Consider the following 22,583-nt stretch of genomic DNA (forward strand, 5'->3'; position numbering starts at 1 on the left):
CAGGATTCTGAGTTGACAGTCCTTTTTATTCAGCACATGAAACACATTGTTCCACTTCCTTCTGGCCTCCATGGCTTCTGATGAGAATCCTCTGTCGTTCGAGTTGTTTTCCCCGTAGGTAAGACGCCATTCTCTCTCACTGCTTTCAAAATTATTTTTGTCCTTAGTGTTCATTAGTTTGACTATGCTGTGTCTTGGTATGGATTTCTTTGTGTTTATCCTGTCTGAGGTTCACTCAGTTTCTTAAATTTGTAGAGTTATGTCTTTTACCGAATCTGGGACCTGTTTGGCCATTATGTCTTCAAGTCCTTCTCCAGCTCTGCCCTCACTCCTCTCCTTCCAGAGCTCCCACAACACGTACGTGAGCTGTTCCACTGTAATCCCACTGGTCCCCAGGGCTCTGCTTATTTTTGTCACTATTTTTTCTCCATTGTTCAAATGGGCGATTTCTATTGTTTTATCTTAAAAGTTCACTGATCCTGTCTTTTGTCCTCTCCATTCTGCTGTAGAGCCCGCTCATTGAGTTTTGTATTCTGGATTGTATTTTTCACCCTAAATTTCTATTTGGTTCTCCTTGATGTTTTTCTCTTTGCTAAGACTATGTTTTCATGTGACTCACTTGGTAACTGCCTGTTGAAGCACTTTTGCAATCACTGCTCTAAGATCTTTGTCTGCTTTCTCTAACCTCTCTGTCTCAGTGCTGACCTCAACTGGCTGCCTTTTTTCATTCAAGAACCTTTTGCTTATTAGCATGAGGAGTGATTTCAATTGAAACCTGGATGTTTTGGGTATTATGTTAAGAGACTCTGGATCTTATTTCAGTCTTCTGTCTTAGCTGGCTCCCTCTGACACCCCTCTGGCATGGGAGTAGGGGGTGCTGTTCTGCCCAACTGTTATAGATTGTGTAATTGATGATCTGGCATCTATTGATCCCAACTAACGGCCAAAGTTGTTTACATCTCCCCTGCGGCCTGACTTTCATGGGTGCGTGAAAATCATATTTCAAATCCTCCAACCACAAACCCTAACCTCTTATGTTTCACTTCCTGCCCAATCAAAAACGTCTCCAGCGGGCTACACCCGCCACACCAGTAATAAAGGCCAAGTCCGATTCCTCCCTCCCTCACTCTTGCTTCCTGTCCCCCGGTGTGTCGAGGTCTCATGTGGCCCTGAGTGGGTGCTGTGCCCCCATTTCTAGAGGAATTGTGAGTGATAAGCTCCTTCAATGGCACTGAGTGCTCCATGCCATCACCCAGTCATACCCATAAACTACATCCCGGGTACATTTTGGAAAAGGTGGAGTGCTGCTTCATTACTGCCAGGTTCCCTATTCAGCCTCCATTGAGCCCTGGGAAAGAGGTCTGGGAGGGGTAGGTGGGAGTTCCAGCTCCCTGCTAGGTCTGCCTAGCTGGGAGGGGTAGGAAAACCTCATTACTGGCCCTACCTGGCCCCTGTTGACCCCAGTCTTGGCACTGTCAGGTGCGGGTAGAGGTCCAGGCCTCTTGCTGGTCTCTACTGACAAAACAGGGGAAGGCAGCTCATTACTTGGCCTTCCCTGACACCATCCTGGCGGGGGTGGAGTTCTCAGCCCCCACCCATCATCGCATTGAGCGGGGCCCAGTGTTTCCTGTGGTGTCTGGCTGGAGTAGAGTGGTGATTGTCTGAAGTCTTGTGTCCTGCTAGGAGGATCCTTTCCTGTCCTTTGGGCAGAGAGAGCAGGCTTTCACCAGGGCTTTTAAAGGTTGTGCTTGGCGGCGTTTCTAGATTGCCAGCTTCTTCAGCCCCAAAGCTGGGATCTATGAGGCACAAAGAAGACCCACTGTGTCGTTCCTGGGGTCCCAGCGTCTTCTCCCCACTTTTCAGAGTCTTCTTATGTTGGTTTTTACTTAATGTCCAGGAGAAAGTACACCCATTCCACCTTCTTGACAGCGGAGGTCTGGTGGCTATCCCATTTCATAGGAATCTGAGGCACTGAGCAGTAAGATGACTTGTCCAAGGTCACAAAGCAAGTGAGTGGCCAGGACTCAACCCCAGGCCACCTGCCCTCGAGCTGCCTCTCCCGAGGTGGGGCAGCTGAGAGCAAGGGCAGCCACACCGCAGGCTCTCCCCGAACGAGGCAGCCTGTTGAGGACTGCCCATGTCAGCCCCTCACTTTCTGGCAGAGTGGATGTCCTGAACACCCTCCCACGAGCACACGCTGGAGAGAGGGTTTCTTTTCATCTTTACAAAAACACAGTGATGATCTGCTACTTCTAGCTACGAAGGGGAGTCTTTTTCATCAGACCACTGCCCTGCTGAGAAGAAATGGAAAAGCCAGATACAACAAGACAAAACACAACACAAACACACGTTTGGCTGCATCAGAAAGCTAAGACAAGCAAGCCTTGGGGATGGCAAGATTCTGTAGACTGGGAATGGCCAGACAACCACGAGGTGTGAGCTGTCCATCTGTGAGACACTGGGGACCCAGTGGCATTTGCCAACTCTTGGGGCAGGCTGAGAGCCCAGGACAAAGGCTACTGCTAAGAGGCAGACATCTCGACAGCCTAAGAAGATAACAGCTAGAGGCAAGGGGCTGCTTGGACAAGCCTCGAGGGCTAGAGCTCCAGGGAGAAGGAAGTGCAGGAAGCAACACTGGCGTCTGGATCTCCAGCTGAGCAGGGCAGAGGTGAGGAGCTGGGCAGAAAGCCTCCGAGAAGCAGGGCACGGCCCTCCCGGGCTATGGTGTGGAGGTATCACTATGAGGAAGGGGCCTAGCAAAACTGCAGACCACACCCTGGGGGGGAGCAAACCAGAAACGGCAGGCTCCACCCCAATTTGTGGTTAGTGATCCTGGGGGCAATCAGCCCCTCTATAGCAGAGCAGACTTGGGCGGGCCCCTCCTAGAGGGTGGCACCACCCAGAACCTCCACAATTTTCCATAGGCCCTGTCTGCATTTGAGAAAAACTAAATACTACAAACAAAACCAAGAAAGAAAACAAAAAAAGCCCTACAGGTCACGCTGTTACTGAAATAATCAGACATGAACCATGATTAGCACATTCAAGAAGAGAGAGGACAAGATGGACAGTTTTACCTGAGAACTAAAATCTTTAGGGAAAAAACCCCAAAACAGAATTTCTAGGATTGAAATGAAGGACTCAGAAGATGGGTTCAAGAAGAAGAGAGGATTACTTTGCTTTTTTTTTTTTTGTGAGGAAGATCAGCCCTGAGCTAACATCTGTGCTAATCCTCCTCTTTTTGCTGAGGAAGACCGGCTCTGAGCTAACATCTATTGCCAATCCTCCTCCTTTTTTTTCCCCAAAGCCCCAGTAGATAGTTGTATGTCACAGTTGCACATCCTTCTAGTTGTTGTATGTGGGACGTAGCCTCAGCATGGCCAGAGAAGCGGTGCGTCGGTGCGCGCCCGGGATCCAAACCCGGACCGCCAGTAGCGGAGCGCGCGCACTTAACCGCTAAGCCACGGGGCCGGCCCCAAAGAGAGGATTACTCAACTGAACGTACAGGAAGCCAGGAAGCACAGAAAAGAGCACGTGTGCTGTGCGAGACCTGGAGACAAGGCTAAGCGGGACGTGAATGCTGTCTCCAAGGAGGGGGAGAACGGGGCGGGGAGCAGGGTTCAATGATGATGGAAGCACTACGATCAGTAAACAGGGTTACCACTAACACAGACACACCTAGGCCCATTACTATAAAACTGCTGAAGTCCAAATACAACGAAAATCTTGGACTCTGCCAGAGAAAACACAGACACCCTCAAAGGAAGAATAACAGGCCTGCCAGCTGCCATCCGACTCAGTGGCATCTTTAAAGTGCAGAAAGAAAAGAACTGCAAGGCTTAAGTTCTACACTCAGCCAAAAATACCCTGCAAAATAAAGGGAAATAAAGACACATTCACACAGGCAGACACTGGGAGAATTCCTCACGGCAGACCCACAGCACAGAAGAGTTCCAGGGAAGTCTGTAAGTAGAGGAAATGGTTTGGATGGATGTGCAGGGAGGAGGGAAGGCAAAGGGAGGGTAGACCTGTGGCGCACAGGAGTCAGCTCCCGCTTGAGAGCGCAGAGGGGCGTCTCCAGGCGCCAGCACTGCTGTGGGCAGGAAAAGCACTTATTCCACTAGACTAAAGTATCAAGGCAGCCTGTTGTAAAGTTTAAGGAAAAGGCTAAAATAATAAGTAACAAGCTAATGGAGGGGGGATGGAATAATTAAAAGTACTTAATCCAAAAGAAGGCAAGAAATTAAGTAGAACATAAAACAGGTGGGACAAATAGAAAAAGAGTATAAACTAAATACTTCAATTAAAAGACAGAGGTTGTCAGACCAGATGAAAACAACAAACACATTGCAAATATAAGGTCTCAGGAAGCTTGAAAGTAAAAAGAAGAAGATCGACCCAAAAGAAAGCTGGTATAGCTATCAGAACACCAGACAGAGTAGATTTTAAGGCAAGAAGTAATACTAGCGAAAAAGAGGGCGTTTCAGGAATTCTTCTTGAGAGAAGCCCACTCGGGGTCCACACGGTGCAGCCGCTCGGCTGTGGGTAGGCCGAGTGGGAGAACATGGGGTCAGCGGAGCCGGGAGCACTCTGATCGTGGGCCAGGGCTTGCTTGTGACTTCCTGCCCTTTTACTCAGGAGCCCCAAGTCACTATTTTTTTGAAAATTATCAAAGATCTGGGGCAAAAATCCATGTTAAAAGATATTTATTACAGTTTTGTTTAGGGTGGCAAAAGACCGGCTAAAGTAACAGTTAATAAATGATGATGCATTCATATAACAAACATTAGGCAGTCATTAAAATTCATCTTTTCAATGAATCCTTAGTGCCATGGGAAGATCTCCAAATGTCAGGCCAGGTGAAAAATAGTATTGGCTGTGTGATTCCAACCTTTATTCCAGCAGACCGCTCTCCCCCTAACACACACATTCAGTGTGTGCACACAGAGCACAGGGTGGGCAGAGAGGCACAAACGGTTGACAACCACGATCTGGGAACGACAGGGCCAGCGGTGATTGTTCCTTCTTCTATTGTTCAGCATGGCCCAGAGTTTCCACAATAAGGACGCTTGCTTTTGTAACCAGAAACCAAAGGTGAAAACCCAGGGAAGCAGAGCCACATCTGTGAGGCACTCACCCTGTCGTCAGCCTTGATGGACCGCAGCCTCATGGTGAGCTGGAAACGCAGGAAGTTGTTGGTGCCGATGGACTGGAGCTCCAGCAGCTTACACAGCGCCACCAGCTGCGGCCGCGTGAGGTTATCCAGGGTCAGCTCATCCTCAAATAACTTGGAAAAACGCATGATTTCCTCGTTGCTGGGTCTCTCACCCGTCTCTCGGATCTGTGGGAGCAATCGTAAGGGTTACCTACCAGGTGGGGTGTGTAGTCCCCAGCACCTCCCCTGGCCTTGGGCCACATGCCTCAAGTGAGGAAACAAAGGAGAACTGGATGGAAGTGCCCTGGACCATCCACTCCTCCCTCAAATCTACCTTCTCACCATGCTCCTACTGAGGAGTTGCCTCTCAGAGACTCAAACCACTGAGCGCTGCCTGCACTGGGCTCCCTGTGAGCGATGCTTCCGTGCAGCATGCAGCATCGGCCCCTGGACCTTTCCTGCCTGCACCAGCAGAGCCAAGGCTGCTGACTGGAAAGAGGCCATGGGCCTCTTGATGCTGTAGCTATGGAGCAGCCTCACAGTCTGTCTCCTCCTCCCCCCAGCCCAGCCCAGCCCACGAACTTGTCACAACTTTGGGGTCTTAGGTTCCTCATCTGCCAAACTCTACCTCCCCCAGGGCTGCTGCGAAGTCTGGAGACATAGGCAAGCAACTGTGAATGTCAGCAAGGTTCAAGTTCTCAGGACAGCAGGCTCCACCTCACTGTGCACAGGGGAGCCTCCTGGTCAAACCCTACAGCAGCAGCCAACAGCCGCCTGGGAGCTCTGCTCTTGTCGTGTCCAGTAAAACAGGGAAGAAAGGCAATGAGGAGTGCTCCCCAGAAGAGGTAAGGCAGCCCTGAGGCTCTACCCAGCACTGTGGGACAAGCAGCTATGGAGAGTTACAGCACCTTCTGGAAAAACACAGCGAAGTCTCTGGTGACGTTCCCTTTGGCCGCCTTGTTCTTCAAGGCCATCTCCTCAATGGTGTCCTGAAGAAACTTGGCCAGCTCCAGCTTGACCCGCAGCTCCTTCTTCAGCCTCTCCTCCTGTGAGGTCAAAGAGAGGGTCCTGTACTCCTCCTCTCGGCCCCCCACCACTTCCCTGGATGCCACTGGTCAGAGTAGCTGCTTCCACTCCCTTCACCGGAACCTCAGCACTGGAACCCAGGACCCCTCACGGATGTTTCCTGAACAGCGCTCACTCCCACCCAGGTGCGATGCACTCTGAAACTTTCTCTTCTGTTTCATGGTTTTAAAGAATATCTGTGTGGCCCCCTAGAGCAGAGGCCAGCAAACTTTTTCCAAAAAGGGCCAGCCAGCAAAGCTCCACTAGGGCAGTGCAAAAGCCGCCAGACAATACATATATGACTGGGCACATGTGGCCCCAAAAGACCTCACTGCCCAAAATGGGTGGGGGCCAGCATGGCCTGTGGGCTGTGGTCAGCTGACTCTGCTCTAGATGGATCTTACCCCACGAATGGGTCTCAACCTGTGGCTTGAAGAACAATGGTCTAGAGAAACCATATTTTAAAACACATTTAAAGAGAAACAAACCTTAAAACCCAGTATCTCTTAAATAATCATAGCACAGCATGACTGAATTATGAAGAAAACATGAAACTCAAAAACATCTGAAACGTCAATCACAAACAATGCAGCCATCATAACTACTTTCACATTTGCTCTGAAATGAGCTCACTGCCCCTGACGCCCCATCACCTTGATGGACTGGGTCTCGAACGTGGACGGCAACATGTTGGGGAAGAGCTTCACAGCCACAGGAAGCAGGAACTCCATGAATGGCACCACCACAAACACCAAGAAGGGGACCAGGCGGAAGAGGTCGGCGCAAATCCGAAGAAACTGGAAAGAGGCGGCACGGGTCAAAGGGTGAGGCGTGATGATTTCCTATAGAATCATTCAGAGGCGCAACAACAGGCAATGCCTCACAGGGATCAGCAAGAGTTCTAAGTTCCAAACAGCTTAGCAGGCAACTCCCAAAGGCCATTTCTTTCTGGAGTGTCCAAACCACGTGTCAACGGCCTTGAGAAAAGCTGGATAGACGCTAACACTGCGTGGAACTGCACCCATCACTGGAAGCTGCCAGCAATTGCCCCCCAGAAGCATTTACCAGGTGCCCACGGCGGGGCCTGCTCTGCGGAAATAGCTTGAGACAGACACGGTGCTGCCCACTGGGCTTGGAGGCCAGCTGGACAAGAGTGATAGATTGAGGACTGGTCATTGTTGGCGGCAGTGAGGGCCACCAGAGAAGGCTGTGGCCACACCACCCAACCCCAAACGCTCTGCAGAAAGGGGAGTGTTGGCTGTGCATTTCCCCTGTTTCCTGAGATGGTTTGATTTAAGACTCTACCACACAGCAATGATTAATTTTATTATTTATTTATTTTTTCCCACAAAGCCCCAGTAGATAGTTGTATGTCATAGCTGCACATCCTTCTAGTTGCTGTATGTGGGACCCGGCCTCAGCATGGCCGGAGAAGCAGTGCGTCGGTGCGCGCCCGGGATCCGAACCTGGGCCGCCAGCAGCGGAGCACGTGCACTTAACCACTAAGCCACGGGGCCGGCCTACACAGCAATGATTAGAAAAAAATCTAAGTGCTTCATTGATACGAATAAACTACTGCTGCTGCCATTAAAGAAACGCACAACTTGAAATAATCACAAATCCCTGGAACAGTGAACAATCGCTGCTGAGTCCCCAGGCAGCTCAGCTTTCTCTTCAATCAATTACTCCCTAGCACACTACTACTTCCACTCAGAACTGCCTAGCTCCTAGGAACCAAGACTACACTTTTCTCCAGGTCATCACCTGTATTTCCACTATAATTCATTAGATGGTCTTTGAAGAGGGACATCATTTCTAGAAATGGCCTCGTTCTGGGCTTATCTGACGTCTATCCACGACTGGGTTCCTGCTGGAGTGCCGCTTCTCAGGTAACAGCTGCCCAGGAGCCATCGGCCCCTTGATAGTGTTCATTGGGACCACCTGGTCAGGGCGGCCTCTCCACTGCAGAGCTTGTTTCTCCACTTGCGAAGCACAAGCAATCTGTGAGGAGACACTCGGAGACTGTGCAAAGACCCACCTTCTTCCCTAGACAGCACCCATCGACAGTTCTTCCCAAACCGTCTCTGATCACTACTCTGATGGTCACAAAGTAGTGATTTCCTAACTTGAGCCTATCTCCGCATTTACCAGTGTGGCTTTCTGGCACATTCATCTTTCTATGCGTTATCAAAATCAACGCATAGATTCCTATACTTTTCATTTGTTTACAATTCATTAGTTTTTATTTTTATGCTCAAATGGTCTCAGATTTGGCCATGGAAAGACCCTTCAAGTTGGTGCCTGTGTTTTTTGACATTTCTCCATTAATTTTTTTTTTTTTAGCAGTTCTGTTGAGGTTTAATTTACATACCATAACATTCACCCAGTCTAAGTGTAATAATTGATGATTCTGGATGATTTTTACCATGTGACCCTGTTTGCTATTACCTTTACACTGTCACTTTAAAGCATTTCTGCAGGTAAGCCTTGTCTCCTTATCATGAGTGAGCATGTAGGGACAGAAACATCCCTTCCACCGAATACTGCAGGTCCACGGGGTCCAGAGTCAGAATACAAAACTACTTCCCAAATGCCTCTATTCCACAGCAATCCTCAGACATTTTTGTCATTCTCTATTTAACATGATTAGCAAGCATTCAACAGTTACATAAACTTAAATTCACATTTCAAATGATCTTCCACTTAAACAATACTTATACAAATTTTATTCTTTTTTTTTTTTTGTGAGGAAGATCAGCCCTGAGCTAACATCCATGCTAATCCTCCTCTTTTTACTGAGGAAGACCGGCCCTGAGTTAACATCTATTGCCAATCCTCCTTTTTTTCCCTTTTTCTCCGCAAAGCCCCAGTAGATAGTTGTATATCACAGTTGCACATCCTTCTAGTTGCTGTATGTGGGACGCCGCCTCAGCATGGCCGGAGAAGCGGTGCAATGGTGCGCGCCTGGGATCCGAACCTGGGCCGCCAGTAGCGGAGCGCGCACACTTAAATGCTAAGCCACGGGGCCGGCCCCCAAATTTTATTTACTTATTGTATAATTTCTTATGGGGTTTTTCTTTGCCTTTATAAATATCATAATTTTAAGAGTCATTTTCCTATAATTATCAGGACTGTTAATATTTTGTTTATATTCAAATTACCTATAAGGCCTTAAACCAAGGAAAAAAAACAGCACAGCTCCAGAAACTGCCTTCTTAATGCTGGCAACAGGGATGTGCCACCACTGCCAATCCCGTGTCCACACTGGGACCTCGCTCTGGGGCTTTCATCCACCCCAACTCTTTTCTTTTTCTTAAAGTCTCATTGTGTTCAACGAAGTAGCAAAAACATAACTTTCACAGCAGAATGGGATGGGGGAGGAGCAGAAGGGAATCTGGGTCATTGAGCAGTAACTTGTAATCACCTAACCTATACGGTGTGTTGTATTCAACGTCCAACAAATGCTAAAAGGATGATTCTGAAATTCTAATACAACTGCTCCTCTTTCAAATTATGAATCTGCTCCCTTCAAAAATAGCATCCCTTCGAAAAATTTCAACCAGTTAAACAAAAACAACCTATGTTCTGAATGAAATCCCTGAGAACAAGTGGAGAATCAGAAGCTGGAGTCACTCTCACACGTAGCAGCTAACTCCCAAGGTGCGTTAAAATTAAGTGCTGGTTTTCTCACCAAGGAATCCTCTGGTAGTCAACTTCGAGGGAAGGGACATTTCTATATCTTTCCTTGTGTGGTGGGGAGGGTCTTAGGGCACTGAGAGCTCGAAGCTGCCCCGTGTCCCCTGGGGACTCACCAAGAAAGAAAAAAACAAAAAGTGAAGAAAGAAAAGTTTATACTGTTAACCGTCAGTTATTTCATGGACAGAATAGGAGTGACTCAGACGGTCTGAGCACCTGGAAAAAAAGGAAGAATCTTTCTTTAAGAGCTATGGATGAGGGGCCAGCCCATGGCGTAGTGGTTAAGTTCGGTGTGCTCTGCTTCAGCAGCTTGGGTTTGCGGGTTCGGATCCAGGGCATGGACCTACACCACTTGTCAGCCATGCTGTGGCGGCGACCCACATACAAAATAGAGGAAGACTGGTACAGAAAGTTAGCTCAGGGAAAATCTTCCTCACCAAAAAAATAAATAAATAAAAATTAACAAAGAAAAAAGAGCTGTGGATGACAGAATGAGCTGGTGTACCAAACGCTTACCAGAAGCTCTGACGGCCCAAAAGAGGGTAAGCGGGAAAGTTCTGGAATTGATGACAGGCATGAAACCTCAGGATCAGGAGCTCAGATCCCAAACAATAAATAAAAACAAACACACAGAAGGGAAGTGCCCAGCCCTAAAGACAGAGATCAGAAAGCGATGAGATGGAAAAGACAGTTCACCTGCAAAAGAAATACAATTGAGCAGACACAGACCTCTTAACAGCAAAAGGAGAAGCCAGAAGACAGCGGAACGACCTCAAAACATGGAGAGAAAACAAATACGTGTGTGTTAAAAACGTCTGGCAGAAGAGACATCAAAATGTTAGCAGTGTTGCATTTCAGTGGTGGCATTACAGGGGAAGTTCACTTTTTCACGGGTTTTTCCAATTTTTTTTAAACCAAAAGCAGCAGGAAAAAAGCCCTAAAAGTATTTTAAAGCAACTAAAAGGTGACCGACCAGGATCACACACATGCCCATTACCTGCCTGCGCTCGCGGCGGCTCAGGCTGTGGCCGTTGAGGATCCGCCAGAGCATGCGCGCGGCGATCTTGGTGTCGATCCAGAGCAGGCGGAAGCCGTGGTAGTAGTGCTTCAGCTCGTCCAGGACCCTCTGCCCCAGGGACTTCTTCACAGCCACCTCCGTCGGGGGGCTGTACACAGGGCCTCCCTCCTCTAGCTTCTTGTTCTTGTCCTTTAAGGACTTCAGGGACTTTTCCACCACGGAGTCCTCACTCAGTGGGGGCGACGAGTGCCAGCAGCGCAAAGGAAGGAACTGTGGTCCCGTGAGAACCAGACCCGCCGAGGCAGGGGCCCACTGTGCTCGGGTCACTGTGCACATGCGCTCAGGCCTCCGAGTCCAACAGCTGAAGGGATCCCCTCTGAAGGAAAGGTACACAGGGTGGACGGAAGCGCAGCAGCCAAAGGGAACATTCCTTGAAAAAAAGAAAAAGGGAAACAGTGATGAGGGGCCAGCCACTTTCTATGACCTCCCAGCACCAAATACCAAGAGTGACCCAGACCACAGCCGTATCATAACCAAATACCCAATTTCCCCGGCATATAAAACAGACTCCTACTGCTTCCTGATGCCAGAAAAACACATCTGGGGGAGCCCTTCCCCTCCAGAGCTGGAGGGGAAGGAGTTGCTCGGAAAGGGCTTGTGCGAGAGACCAGTGAGAGCTGCCCCACGTTCAAGAGCAGCACAGGATGGCCAGTCCCCACAGCCTTGATGGAGGATGCCAGGACACCCAGCAGCCCGGGGCGGGAGCAGGGGCTCAAGGGGCAGGCTGGACACAAACACAAACAGCAAAAGCTTGACCCCTGGACTAGACAGATTCAACATCTGGGCGGGTCTCACAGGCCAGCTCCCAAAGAGGAGGAGGTGTGTGGTGCTGCTTTGGGAATTTGGGGGGTGCAGTGTGGAGTTTGGAGGGTCTCTCCCTCTAACAGCTGACTTTCTACAAAGACCTATGGTTCTTGAGTAAGGCCTGAAAACCAGCAAGGGTGACCTAGACCCACGTACCAGCTGACCAAAGGCATTTGTGCAAATGCAAAAACTTGACAAATAAAGCCCAAAGCCCATTTCCTTTCTCTCTTCCACCTTGCTGCTCACTCTGATCCAGCACTGGCCTCCTCGCCCTGGCACACTGGCAGGCCCTTGGCAGCCATGCTCTGCCTGGACGCCCTGCAGGCAGCGGCTCCGCCCCAGGCTCCCTCAGGCCCCCTGACCTGCAGCGTTGTCCTCCTAGCGCATGCCACTCTCAAATCCACTGCACACGCTCTGTCTCCCACCAGACCCCAGGCTCCACGAGGCCTAGCAGGAAGCCGGCGTGAGCTGCCTCCAAACCACAGCAAGAAGCTGCAGGGGCTTCTGTCAATGAGAACCTCAGAGCCTTCTCTGTCCACACTGTATGAAGTCTACAGGGCTGCCTGGACCCCCGGCAACCAGAGCAGGCCAGTCTACTCTTCTGGGCCCCACCCAGCTGCCCATTCAGTATCCACTCGCAAAATGGCCACACGAGGAGGGCCACTGCAGTCTGAGTTTCTGGAGCATGGGCTGGGCCTCCTAAGCTCTTAGTGCCAGCAGGAGCCTGGCATAGCCCAGGGTTTGTGCGTGAAGAAGAAACACTCTTCCAACTGCAGCATGGCAATGTAATGCCACTTACAGTTCAATAATGGAACCATTTACCCATACAAGTCCCTTTTAGTTTCACAATTTTCTACTTATCTCACCTGTCTCATTAGAAACCTCTCCCCTGCTCATGCACAAATCTACCTCTGGGTGGCCACAGGGTCCAACTTATTTTAGAGGCACGCAATTTATAACCAACACACCCCAGCTTCTTCACACCTGTCCAATCATCTCTCTGTACCTGGCTTGACACCAGCAGTGAGGACTTGAGCTCTGGAGCAGATTGTCCAAGTTCAAATTCCAGCTCCACTACTTATTGCTGTGTGACCTTGGGCAAGTTCTCGGGGATGGCCTCGTTCTTCGGGGATGGCTGTGGTAAACGTGTGTGCTAATATACACGACGTACCCAGAACGGTGTCCGGCGCACAGCAACACCCACCACAGCAGTGGCAGCTATTATAACTGTCCTATCAAAGCAGCTGAGAAGCCACCAGTCAAGGCTGGAAGAAAGCTGGGAAATGTCTGATTTTGCTGCTGCTTTTACAAGTGGGGAATACTGAAGGACAAGCAGGAACACGCCCGTCTCGGCTCGCAGCCTATAATGGACGGGTGCAGCTAGCACAGGACACCACCAGCCCCACACCAACTGACCCCCGGCTGACTTCTCTTCTGTGCCAAGCCTCTGATCCTGCCTTCAAAGAGCAGGATCAATCTTGTCCCACGAGCTCCTCAGCCCCACAGTCAACACCTGAGCCAGGACGGGGGGTGGTCCCTTGAACCTGCCCTGTCCTGAGTCACAGTGGCCAAGGGACAGGCTGCACAGAGCACGGTAGAGACACTGGCTCAGATTGCCCCTCGGCCACTTGCAGCTGCAAGACTCTGACCACAGCCCATGCCTTCTGTGCCTTAGCCTCACCTCTCAATGAAGGTGATGACAGTGCCCACCCAGAAATAAACCTTACCTCCCATCTTCATCAAGCTTAATTATCCAATTTCCCAACCCTCAATTAGCAAGAAGCAAGTGGCTTCCACGAGAAGGCGTAATGTCAGCAGTCACAAGGGGCAGCCAACAGGCAAAGGCAGAGACACGTGAAAACAGACCAAGTGGAAAGCACATGGCACGCCCGGTAAAGGCCTGTGAGGCCCCGAGATCTGGCTGTCTTCAAGCACACTAGACAGAGTATTATTACTAACCATCTAGCCAGAAAGGTTTAGCTATTTTCAAAAGGCATAAAATTGCATAATTTATTATTCAAAAAATTTCCAACAAAACAAAACTAATCTGGGCACTGCTGTCTTCCTGAGGGCATCTGGGACAGACCCCGTCATTGAGAAGGCCAATCGTGCTCTGCTCCAACCTGCCAGAGCCCACAGCGTTGGCACTGCTCCTGACAAGTGCCCAGTTGGCTCACCTGCATGGGGCCACGGGGCCCAGCTTCCCACCATCCAGTCACCGAGCTTCTCCTGCTGTTTCTTGGCCTTCCTTTTTTTTTTTTTTTTGATAAATCATCTTCAAAGTGGGGGGAAAAACTCTCTGGGTAAAAGCAACATAATAACAGAAACACATGGTCCCCAGAGGAAGGCTTTGTTCGTTCCTGTTGAAAAGCTCGAGAGGGCCGACCCCGTGGCTTAGCGGTTAAGTGCGTGTGCTCCGCTGCTGGCGGCCCGGGTTCGGATCCCGGGCGCACACCAACGCACCGCTTCTCCGGCCATGCTGAAGCGTCCCACATACAGCAACTAGAAGGATGTGAAACTATGACATACAACTATCTACTGGGGCTTTGGGGAAAAAGAAATAAATAAATAAAATTTAAAAAAAAAAGCTCGAGATTTCTGTTCAAGTCGCTTGTTTTACTTTAGGATGCTGACTCCTATGTCCATTTCAACCTGGACATTTGCCGTCACCTTCAAGAAGAGAAAAGCTAAGTAGTGCCTGGCAGAGGAACAGCGTTCACGGGTTCAGAGCATTTCCTGTGCTGGCATCAGCTGCACAACCACTGGACAGCAGGCACTGGGAGCTGGGTGCAGAGACCCAGACCCCCTGTCCACCACAGCACTGCTTCACTCTTGCAAACGGTTGGGAAAATGCCACAGGCACAATGCCTGTGGGCCACTGAACTCATGGTAACATGTCCCCTTCCCAAGCGGACAACTTGCCAAGACAATGGCTTGAGGCTGGGTCAGGGAGGATGCAACCCTCAACGTGCCACCCTCAGTTCTCTAGGGACACAATGCTAGCAGGGGCAAAGTGACCCCAGCAACAAGAAAGGGAAGGACAGATGGAGCAAGGGGCACCACCACCAAGGGGCATGATTCCAGAAGCGCAAGACACCTCTCTGCCCAGAGACAAGAGGTGAAACCATGTCTGCCTGCAGGACACGTGCCCCTCAGCTGGGGAACTGGAGACCACTGCCCACAACACCTCAACACCTATTGGAGCCCTTCAGGCCACATGATACCCAGCGTGCCATGTGCCCGGAGCACCCCCAGGGGCCAGGGCAGTACCTGTCAGCAACACATTAATATTTCTGCAGCAAATTTTATGAGCACTCACACTATGGGAGGCTTAAGAAGAGGAACAGCCTCATATCAGCTCAGGTTTTCCCACTGAACGAGATTCAGCAAATGCTGGGTTTCAAAGCTGCTGTGTTACAGTTTGACTGCTTATGCAGTTTCGGGTGCTTCCTCTCTGTCTCTCTTTCTATGATAAAGGAAGTCAGGTGCTGCCAAATGATATCCATGATGTTCTCTTGAATCATAAACTCTCACCCTTCAGGGATCTGGACGATTTCAACTGAAGATTGAGGTTGCAAAGTAACAGTTAAAAAAACTAATACAAATAGTTACCACTTGCAACTACTTATCTCAACATTTCTTATACTGTATGATCAAAAAAACAATCAAATGTTTTGGATGCTGAAACCGACATGAGTCTCAACTCTCACCTATAATCCCTAATTTGAAGGGTATGAGTTCAGCCAAACAGCTTTACAGTTCTCACTGTTTAACTTTCTAAACAAAGAGTAAACTTTACAAAAATTGTGCGAACTTATAAATAAAGCACAGCTTTTATGTTTTAATATGAATCTTAAATGCAAGGGCATTTGAATCTTGAAAGGCGCTCAACAAATTCAACATCCATTCCTAATAAAAACACTTTAAAATAATAAACAGACACAGCAAAGAGTACTCAAAAACAGAAGCTAACATAAGTAAACACTCGGTACTCTATTTTTTGCTGTTGTGATAATGCATGATTGACTACAGCTCTTCTGATAACAGATCTGGCTACCGAGATAAGAGCTAAAACCCCAACAGAAGCTAAATGCACTGGGAAGGAAGAGACAAAAAATTATTATTGTGCACTAGGAAGATCCACGACCATTAATTAAAATGTGTTACAATATAAGCTAAAAAATAATCAATGGAACTGTGTGAAGTGGCCAGACACAAGAAAACATACAGAAATTAGTACCTTACACGCCAGTAACAATCACTTAGAAAAGATAATGAAAAGGTAGGCTCGTTAACACCACCAAATAGAACACATCTGGAAAGTGTCTTAAAGGCAATGCATGTGGCCTATGTAAAGAAAATGACACCTTTTTCTGAGAGAAAAGGCCTTAATAAAGAAAACAACTTACACTTGTAAAGACTACATTTAATTTTAAAATATTCCCAAACAATTTTATGGGTTTAATGGCATCCCAGTTACAATCCCCAAAAGACCATTTCAGGGGCCGGCCCAGTGGCATAGCAGTTAAGTTTGCGCATTCTGCTTCGGTGGCCCAGGGTTCGACAGTTCGGATCCTGGGCACAGACCCACTCACCGCTCAAGCCATGCTGAGGCGGTATCCCACACAGAAGAGCTACAATTCTACAACTATGACACAGAACTACGTACTGGGGCTTTGGGGACAAAAAAGAAAAAGAGGAAGATTGGCAATAGACGTTAGCACAGGGCCAATCTTCTTCTTCAAAAAAATTTCAGAACTGAAATAATTCAAAAGTTCATCTAGAAGGACTGTCCAATAAGGAGGCATGCGAGGCCTGATCCCTCGGAGACAAAAGCCAGCTTGGGCCGGCCCCATGGCTTAGCGGTTAAGTACGCGCACTCCGCTACTGATGGCCCGGGTTTGGATCCCGGGTGCGCACCGACGCACCGCTTCTCCGGCCATGCTGAGGCCGCATGCCACATACAGCAACTAGAAGGATGTGCAACTATGACATACAACTATCTACTGGGGCTTTGGGGGGAAAAGGAAAAAAAAAAAAGGAGGATTGGCAATAGACGTTAGCTCAGAGCCGGTCTTCCTCAGCAAAAAGAGGAGGATTGACATGGATGTTAGCTCAGGGCTGATCTTCCTCACAAAAAAAAAAAAACCCAGCTAGAGAACTCACTGAGGTAAATGACAGGTACAGAGCGCCCAGGAACGACAGACTCCCCACTCGAGGGAGACAGGCACAGCCGGCCTTGCAAGCTGCTGGCGTCACTGATCCATAGTGCCAGACCCCACACACCTGGGGTGGTTCATGCAGGTGAACGGCCCCCACACTCCTGGGGGTAGTTCACGCAGGTGAGCCCAGTCCACACTCCTGGGGGGGGGGTGGTTCATGCAGGTGAGCCCAGTCCACACCCCTGGGGTGGTTCACGCAGGGGAGCCCAGTCCACACCCCTGGGGTGGTTCACGCAGGGGAGCCCAGTCCACACCCCTGGGGTGGTTCACGCAAGTGAGCCCAGTCTACACGGGGCTGCAGTAGGTCCATGCAGCAGTCCTCTAACCTCAAAGACTTGACACGAAAACCTAGACTTCCAACTTATCTTGAAAAACCCCAAGAGCTGGCCCTGAGGGGCCACATCCTACACGGCAACCATGATTGCAGCCCCGGGTCACTCGCCACTCTGTTTACAGCCACCCGCTGGTCTCCAGGTCCCTGAAATGCTACCTGCAGATTACAGAGTTCACTTTGGAATGAAATCTAGAAAAGCACACTTCAGCAAGAGTAAAGATGTTCTACACTCATATGTCAATGGCTCCACGTCATAAAAAGAAATATTTCATGACAGCAAAGTCTGTGACTATCAGAAGAGAAACCTAATTAAGACCAAAGCCAAGAGCTGGGAGACAGCACTCTGGCAGCAACTGGGCCCGCAGGGGCTGCTGCTGGGAGTTTTTTTTTTTTCTTTTCTTTTGTGAGAAAGATCAGCCCTGAGCTAACATCCATGCCAATCCTCCTCTTTTTGCTGAGGAAGACTGGCCCTGGGCTAACATCTACTGCCAATCCTCCTCCTTTTTTTCCCTTTTTCTCCCCAAAGCCCCAGTAGATTGGTGTATGTCGTAGATGCACATCCTGCTAGTTGCTGTACGTGGGATGCCGCCTCAGCATTGCCGGACAAGCGGTGCGTCGGTGCACACCCGAGGTCCGATCCTGGGCCGCCAGTAGCGGAGTGCATGCACTTAACTGCTAAGCCACAGGGCCGGCCCCCTGGGAGGAGTTTTAAACAGACTTTGTTGTGTCCCCACCAAACACTGCACATGCATCAATTACACAGAGACACCTGCACATGCACGAACAGCCACGTGTGGCTGGCTGCTCATTTTAGCACTTTATAAAAGCCATAAAACTGAAAATATGTTTAAGCACGATTTTGCTTTAATAACAACCAATTTTTCACATATGACTTGTGTAGTTTTCATTTTAGGGAATTAAATATTTCCCAGGAAGCATCCTCCAGAAAAGTTTTATAGCCAAGATGAGGTGACAAATTAATCTCAAATGAGTAAGAAAACCCAAAAGACCTCACAGCTCCATGGGTAAGGGGCTGTGAGGGGCCAGACGGACAGCACTTGGGAAGAAGGTCCTATACTCTCGAACAGAAAGAATCTGGGATACTGGAAGGGAGAGATGAGCTCCACTCTGGGTGTCTGGGGCAGGTGGACACAGACCTGGTGCCAGGAGAGAGGTGTGGGCATCCCACCAGATAGGTGAGGGGGATCAGAAGGAGACCACGAGGATGCCGGGTAGCGGGGATGGCGAGTGGGAGAACACAGCAGCTCCAAGGTAAGTTCAAGTCCGTGTGTGACAGTGGACAGGGAAGTTTGGTTGCCACTCCCTCCAGGAAGACCTCCAGCCTTGCAACAGTACCACAGACCTCCTACCACAGGGAAGAGCTAAATCTACCACGTCCCCAGAACCAGGTGGGGGCGAGCCCTACGGCCAGCACTGGTTCAACATGATGCTCTGTGAAGGACGGAATGTGGTACAAGGAAGGGTCTGTGTGCTCACTGATCGAGCCCAAAACCAACAATGCTGCCTGGCACTTCCAACGTTTTTTTTGCACAAATACATGGAAATCCGCTGAAAATCGCAGCCATGTAAGTATGGAAAAGATCTGTCACATTAAATACACAATATATATATAGACTGTGGTTACCACTCTATGTTTTAAAAACGGATACATAAGAAAAAAAACCAGAATAAAATACATCAAAACACTACTAACATTTGTAACAGGTACTGGGATCACGAGTTCATTTATTTTCCAAAGATTCACTAACGTATGCGGTTATATATTTCAAAAGGAAAAGATAAAGGTTTGAAATAAACAAAAACAAAGAACAGGAAAGTAGGATATACTGTCTTCCCCAAAATTCAGAGTCACACACCACTTGAGCATTTTCAGGCTCCCACTTTCAAATAGGGAGAAAGTGACATTTATTTACTTACACGCAGCTTATCAACCCCACGGTGTTGGCACAACTGAGACAAGCACGATCCCCCAGACTACCTATGACAAAAACAAGAAAAAAACAAGAAAATAAGTCTCAAAACAGGTGCTTTACACTGATACTGTCTTTTAGTCTGAAAAAGTGCCCATTTCTTTTGTAGAGTATCTGGAAGCCTGTTCTGAGTGTTGGAAGGTTTCAGAGTGTTGCTAAGTGAAGGGTCTGCCCCAGTTAGGAACATAGTTTCTTGGGGTACCCCTAGGGAAGAGGGGTAGCCTGAGGCAGCCCCTGGCTCCATGCACCCCAAGTGTGGGCACCAGGCTCCATCAGCCAAGGGCCCAGGGCGTGTGGGCCTGTGGGTCTCCCCAGGTGGGACCATTCCCCATTTACTCTAGCTGGCTCTAGTGGGCAGAGCCCAGGATGCACATGACCCCCGGCGCACAGACAGCCCCACAGAGCAAGCGAGGGCCCTGTCCAAATGACCCAACGCCCTCTCTGCCCACACTAGGGGGCGAGGGCCACGAGAATTACTAGAAAAATAAAGCCAAAAGTAAGCCATTTCTTGGATAAACAATATCAACAAGTGTACAGCACATTTTTAGCATTTTGATGTATTCTGACACTTTCCCTAACCCACTCTAGTTTCCATAAGCATAAATTCACAGTTCATTTACATGACCAACATTTGGGCCTGTGATCAAACCCTGTGCTTGGGAAACAGCTTCTGGAGGGGACAAGACAGATATTGGGGGTGGCAGGGCCAGAGGCGCCATCCCCATGAGATGCCAGGCAGTGAGCCTGGAAAGGCCGGCTGGCATCATAAGACCCTTCAGGCAGCAGGAGTGCCCAGAGCAGGTTTGGGTTGCTGAGGGCTCACTCTGGGAGCCAGTGTGAAAAGGGGAGAGAGAAGATGGACAAGGCAGGGGACACATGCCAACTCCTGGACACCCTCAGAGCAGGCCAGGCAGGGTAGACCCAAGCTGCTCCCAGTGGACCCTCTGGGGACAAGGACTTCCACTTGTCACTATGTAATTCAAATAAGAGGGCCAGTCTCATCATGGGCAACTCTCACATCCTGTGCAGAAGGGTATTAAACATTAAACTTGGGACCGTGTAATACAGGTGACAGCCTGGTTTTAAGTTGGGGGCTGGGCTCATGAGTGTTCACTCACCATGATTTATAAAATAATCTTTTATATTTCAATGTTACATTTTCAGTTAAAATTAAAAAGCAAGTGGCAAAGAGCACACTAGCCCTTCTCATTCTAGCTGAGGACCTGCCCTCATTGTCTCCCAAACAGAAGCCTCCCCCAACCTGTGCCTGTCCCCTCTACCCCTGCCCTGGGCCAGGCGCTCACCTCAACAACTTAGCTCAGAAATGGCGCCCTGCCCTGTGCACTGCCCCCAGCAAGCAGACAAGCTGTCACAGCTCCCAGAGCTCCCTGGCCGGCCCCTCATCTCTAAGCTCCATGAACTCGTACGCCCTCTGTCCTACCTGCTCCCTTCCCATGCTCTCCCCACTCTGAAGGCCGTGTCCTCCTCTTCCTCTGCACGGATGTGGTCCAGGGGCCACTCCCTCCTTCTGGAAGCCGTTTTGTTGTGTCTTTTTTCCAACAACCAATTCAACGCTCCCACTGCGACACTAGCTGGGCATCCTACAATTCAATTCGTTTTTTTTGGTTTTTTTTCCTACAATTCAATTCTGATTCTCCGCAGCATGAGTGCAGACCCACAGGTTAAGTAAGGGCTCAGTCCCACAAGGCTGCCCCAACTTGAGACACCAGTTGCAAGAAGGGTCCTCAGGCTACCCACATTTTTGCCAACTACAAATTCAGGGGTTCCCACAACCCTCTCAGTTTTGATAATTTGCTGGAATAACACAGAACTCAGCAAAGTGCTCTACTTACTATTATAGTTTATTACAAAGGATACAGATGAACAGCCAGACGAAGAGGTACATAGCTGGAGGTCCGGAAGAGTCCTGAGTGCAAGAGCCTTTGTCTCCGTCGGGTCGGCATGCGCCACCAACCCAGAAATTCCCCAAGCCTCCCTGTTCAAGAGTTTTTATCTTCATTACCTAGGCATGATTGAATATAACCTTGGCTAATGGCAATCTAACTCAGTCTCCAGATGCCCTCCCCTCCCTGGAGGTTAGGGGTGGGGCTGGAAGGTCCAACCCTCTAATCATAGGTTCTTCGTTAGCATGAACTCAGATATGACAGAAAGGGGCTCATTATGAAGAACAAAAGCCATTCTTATCACTCCAGAAATACGAAGGGTTTTAGGAGCTCAGCCAGGAACTGGGGACCAGAGACAGAGACCAAATATGTTTCTTTGTATCCCACACCTTTCTTTACCTATCTTCCAGGAAACCACACTCTCCAGATTCTCCCCAGCTGTTCCTGGCAGGATCCTCTCTACCCACCTCCAGATCCTCCCTCAGCACTCTGTATCTGAATACCTGTGGGTACATAAGACCTGGAGGCCGGATGGCACCTCACATTCAACAGCTCCAAGAACTCCCGGCTTCCCCCCGCCTGCTCCTCCCCAAGTCCTCCTGTTTCAATAATGGCCAAATGCCAGGCCCTGGCTGCTCTCACACCCTGTCCTTGGCAAATCCGGTCAGCCCACCTCTACAGAGCCCTAGCCTACTCCTAAGTATGTGCCCCACAGAGCGACTTCCTCCCAAAGAGCACAGTGTGGAGAGTGGGAAAAGAGTAACCCCAGAGCAGAGACCTGCCAGACACACCTCAGCCAGGTGAGCAAGGTCAACATCAACTGTGATAAATCACATTGCTAGGGATGTGATAGGATGTGATAAGAAGGACACTTCACCTCTGTGGCCTTACCCACAAAACCCATAACCCCAGTTTAACCATGAGAAAAACATCAGACAAATCCCAATAGAGGGGCATCTTACAACATATCTGACCAGTCCTCCTCAAAACTCTCAAGGGAAGTCTGAGAAACTGTCACCACCAAGAGGAGACTAAAGAGAAATGGCGACTAATGGTAACGTGGTATGCTGGAGGTGTCCTGGGACAAAAAAGGACATCAGAATAAAGTGTGTGCAGATAAAGGAAAAGCACGTAACAGAAAAAGAGATCAGAGCAGGGTATGGGAGAGAAGAAAGGCAATCTGAATACTGCATGGACCTGTTAACAACAGGTCAGCACTGGCTCATGACTGTGACAATGAGCCATACTCACGCAAGACGCTAACAACAGGAGAAATGTGCACCAGACAAGAGCTGCCATGCCCAGCCAGCCAGGAGTGTCATTTCTGACGGTTC

At 49.3% G+C, this 22,583-nt stretch overlaps 1 protein-coding gene across 2 annotated transcripts in view; it reads right to left on the minus strand.

Annotated features, from left to right (window-relative positions):
* The window catches only part of LETM1 (leucine zipper and EF-hand containing transmembrane protein 1), a 39,546-nt gene that overhangs the window by 15,315 nt on the left and 1,648 nt on the right, over window positions 1-22,583 (minus strand). For both annotated transcript variants that reach the window (XM_014788826.2, XM_004432219.3), the window contains exons 2-6: window positions 19,293-19,353; window positions 10,914-11,364; window positions 6,874-7,017; window positions 6,064-6,201; window positions 5,138-5,341 (exon numbers count right to left, since the gene is read on the minus strand). In XM_014788826.2, the coding sequence (XP_014644312.1) occupies window positions 5,138-5,341; window positions 6,064-6,201; window positions 6,874-7,017; window positions 10,914-11,364; window positions 19,293-19,353 (998 nt within the window). The remainder of the gene's footprint in view (window positions 1-5,137; window positions 5,342-6,063; window positions 6,202-6,873; window positions 7,018-10,913; window positions 11,365-19,292; window positions 19,354-22,583) is intronic.

Source organism: Ceratotherium simum, chromosome 8 (assembly GCF_057802395.1).
Source record: "Ceratotherium simum simum isolate JZ-2026a chromosome 8, ASM5780239v1, whole genome shotgun sequence".
Lineage (NCBI taxonomy): Eukaryota > Metazoa > Chordata > Mammalia > Perissodactyla > Rhinocerotidae > Ceratotherium > Ceratotherium simum.